General features: G+C 37.2%; 1 protein-coding gene across 1 annotated transcript; it reads left to right on the forward strand.

The window, feature by feature from the left end:
- Window positions 1-559: 559 nt before the first annotated feature.
- Window positions 560-3,501, forward strand: LOC132599558 (tRNA-splicing endonuclease subunit Sen2-1-like). The gene is made up of 2 exons (XM_060312891.1): window positions 560-1,760; window positions 3,062-3,501. Exons 1-2 carry the CDS (start codon window positions 1,049-1,051, stop codon window positions 3,151-3,153), a joined length of 804 nt encoding a protein of 267 aa, XP_060168874.1. The 5' UTR covers window positions 560-1,048; the 3' UTR covers window positions 3,154-3,501.
- Window positions 3,502-3,787: the final 286 nt, after the last annotated feature.

Raw genomic sequence — 3,787 nt, forward strand, 5'->3', positions numbered from 1 at the left:
GAAACGTTAATATTTTACATAGAACCTGATATTTTTTTCTGCGTACAATAATGTAGGCTCAATACATCAAGGATTCGTAGACGTTCGGATCGTCATTTTAGGGGTTGAAAAGGTACCCGAAGTAAGTTTTGGTTGAAAAATTTTAGTTTTGTTTTTCATACTTTGACCAATGATTAGTGGTGTGTCAAGACTCCGAAACGTCAATATTTTATATAGAACCTGATATTTTTTCTGCGTACAATAATGTAGGCTCAATGCATCAAGGATATGTAGACGTTCGAATAGTCATTTTAGGGGTTGAAAAGGTACCCGAAGTAAGTTTTGTTTGGAAACTTTAGGGTGTTTTATTTTTTAGGGCCGGATTTACCCCTCTACTTTGGAAAAGGTTCATATTTACCCCTTCGTTAAAAATAGGGGCAAATATTTCAACTATTGTAACGGTAGGGGTATAAATGGCCTGATAGTATAACGAGGGGTAAATATGAACTTTTTTTTAAAGTAGAGGGGTAAATCAGGCCCTTCTCCCTATAGATTTATATTGCATCAGTATGTAAATTCCTAGTGTAAGTAGTTTAACATTTGAGGGTTTATAGGTTACATAACACGACAACGTGGTAGAAAGACGTGTATAAAATTACAGTTTTACTTGTATTGTTTATACGATTGAATAGAACACATGTATTTTATAAAATAATCTCTAAGTTATGTTGCGCGGACTCTCCAAAAATGTTGTCATATGTGTGTCCGATCCTCCCAAAAATGGATTACTTTTGGAGAATCATACACATACCTGTTTGGCAATTTTTGAAGAGTCCGAGCAACATAGTATGTAAGATACTTCAAATCTAGGAACATTGTGAAAGTCAAGAAAGACTTTATAGGCCTATGGTCCAATGTTGCATTGCAGTGTAGTTCATAACTATAAATTTTGTAAATGGTGTCCATTTCTATATTCATGTGTGTTAGCGCTGTAAGCTTCTGTGTTTTTAGTTACAGAATTTTTACTTTGTTCTGTAACAGTTATAAGTCGGGATCTGGCAATTTGTGAATGATAATAATGGCACCAAGGTGGAAAGGTAAGGGTGCTGAAGCCAAAGCTCTTGCAGATCCCATTTCAGAGATAGTCTCCCAGCTTCGATCTTCTCTCATCCAATCAAATTCTCGAGGGCTGCTCTCCGGTACAAGCGTGCTTCTTAAAGTAGACGCTCTACAAACTGACCTCCTAAATCGTACGTGTTTTGGTAGGCCAAAGGTAACAGCAGAAGAGAATGAACAATGGTTTCAACTCTCTATGGAAGAAGCTTTTTACCTATACCATTCTCTAATGTGCATCAAAATTGTAGACCACAATGACTGTGAACAGAACAGCCACGAGTTATGGAAGTATATGACATCGAAGAAGGAAAATTTTCCTGTTTTATTTAAAGCGTTTTCTCACTTGAGAAGTAAAAACTGGGTGGTCAGATCGGGGTCTCAGTATGGAGTTGACTTTGTTGCCTATCGTCATCATCCAGCTTTGGTTCATTCAGAGTATGCTGTGCTTGTTTTGTCATCAGCACAAAAGGGTACTTGCAATGGTCGTTTGAGGGTTTGGTCTGACTTCCAGTGCACTCTTCGACTATGTGGAAGTGTAGCGAAAACGTTGCTAGTTCTTAATATTATCGAAGACAATAGTTGTGCAGCTTCTCCATCTTGCTTAGAAAGTTATGGTGTTGAAGAGAGAACAATCACAAGATGGAGTCCGGAGCAATGTCGTGAAGGTACGACGAATTATAACTGACCTAATAGATTGACTGACACAATATAACTGACATAATATGGATTGAGTAAATGGAACGACATGGACAGTCAGGATGCATATAGTGACCTCAACTTGCTTGAAATTTAGACGTTATTGCTGTATGTTGTTAATTTATTGACTGACACAGTATTTACTCCTATACGAGCTGGTAACGTAAGATTTGGTTCTGTTATATAGTTCTAATTTAGCACCTGCAATATGTTTTAGATTATATGATATATATTTGCAATCCCCTTAGTTCTTGTTGTCCATTTTGTCGTAGTTGTTATTGTTGTTGTTGTGCACTTGAAATTGAACTTATCATTAGAAATCCTGAAGATTGTGGCTTGAAGCATAGGTTCTTTGATAGTTTATTGGAATGCTTTCTTATGCGAAATTGCTCTAAGTTGTACCTATTACCTTGCTAAGAACGTTGTAGGAATGGAAGAAGTTGGGTTATTTTAATCTGAATTTAAGAGGTGAAAAGTGGAGGAAAAATATTTGTGTAGATGCTTTTGTATTTCATAAAAATAGGAATGAGAGAAAGGGTGTGAACTCTCTGCTTAGCTGAATTCTCTGGCCATATCTGCACAGAGTTTAGTACTCTTGAGTTCCAACTTTCAATTATCTAAGTAGCCATTGATGGTTTTTGGACCAGTTTATAGCTTGATATTTGAGTTAAATATTTTCCAAATAGTTGAGTTGTTTTTCTTGAGCCGAGGGTCTATTGGAAACAACCTCTCTACCTCTCAAGATTGGGGTAAGGTCTGCGTACGCTCTACCTTCCCCACTTGTGGGACTACACTGGGTATGTTGTTGTATTTTTTAAAGTTTAGAAAGTAATTATGGGTTTGAGATACAACCTAGAATTTTAAGTTTTACGTCATCAAAATTAAAGTCGAAAAAAGTAATTATAGTGTCATATTAAATTTTGACTGTCAGAAGTTTAGGGCCAAAGGGGTTCATCTGCCACGTGGCTCCGCCCCACGCCTGCTGAGCGTATATTCATTGACAGGTTCATTTGGGTATAATCTAACTTAGCTCATCTAAGTATAAATTTTTATTTTTATTTTTTTGGATGTTTAGCTCATATAGTCATGATAAATTTTTAAAAGAAAAGGCAGGTCCGGTTATGATGCATTGTTTAGCTTAAATTGACCCACCCATCTTGATCCAAACAAATTTTGGGTGGGTTATGACCCGACAAGTTTATTCATCCGACCTGTTTTAACTCGTCCAATTTTAGCCTAGCCCTCTCATTTGACACTCCTAAATTCACAGGTGCTGCTGAGCAAAATTCAGGCTTGAAGCGCTCTGCTTTCAAGCCCATTGCACCTGCTGCGAAAGCCGCGGTTGATCAATCATGTTCCTAATAGTAAGGCATTAGCTGAATATCATGCAAATGTAGTTTTGGAGTGGGCTACAAATCAACGACACCTAATGCAAGATCCTATAGTTAAAGAACTAGCGAACAAAGGCATAGAAAGCATGAAACTTTATCCGTCCAGAGGCTCATGGCTGTGAACCTATCAACCTGTATAATACTTCCTCAGTATGCCTGAAATATAGGTATTTCTAGTGTTCCTTCTTTAATAATTTTTCTTCAGTTATGTTGGGAGTATACAAGATTAGCTTCGTTATACATTGACTAACATGTTCATGTAACCAGCATTGTCTATTCGATATTCGAGGAATTAGTTTGGTTAACCCTTGAATTAGTGCATAACATCTGTTTCTAATGCTGGAAAAACTCTGCCTGTGTTAGCTTGCTAACATTGTCTGTCTAACCCAAGCAAAAAGAAAGGATGAGGATTGTGGTAGGGTGGACAGTCAGCATAAACCAATTAATTTATAATAAATTCTCACAATAGATAGTATATATCGTTGTTGAAGGTGCTCACCTAGACATGGTCACTTCAGCATCCATGTGCTTAAATGGAGGAACATGGTCAAAGAGGAATTTATATTTATGGCCCGCCCCAACTTGGGATTGAGGCATTGTTGTTG

This window comes from Lycium barbarum, chromosome 6, assembly GCF_019175385.1.
Source record: "Lycium barbarum isolate Lr01 chromosome 6, ASM1917538v2, whole genome shotgun sequence".
NCBI classification, from domain to species: Eukaryota; Viridiplantae; Streptophyta; class Magnoliopsida; order Solanales; family Solanaceae; genus Lycium; species Lycium barbarum.

Coding starts and splice junctions, on each gene's coding strand:
- LOC132599558 (XM_060312891.1), top strand. CDS start 1,049: ATGATAATAATGGCACCAAGGTGGAAAGGTAAGGGTGCTGAAGCCAAA. Junction 1,761..3,061: donor TCCGGAGCAATGTCGTGAAG/GTACGACGAATT, acceptor CTAAATTCACAG/GTGCTGCTGAGCAAAATTCA.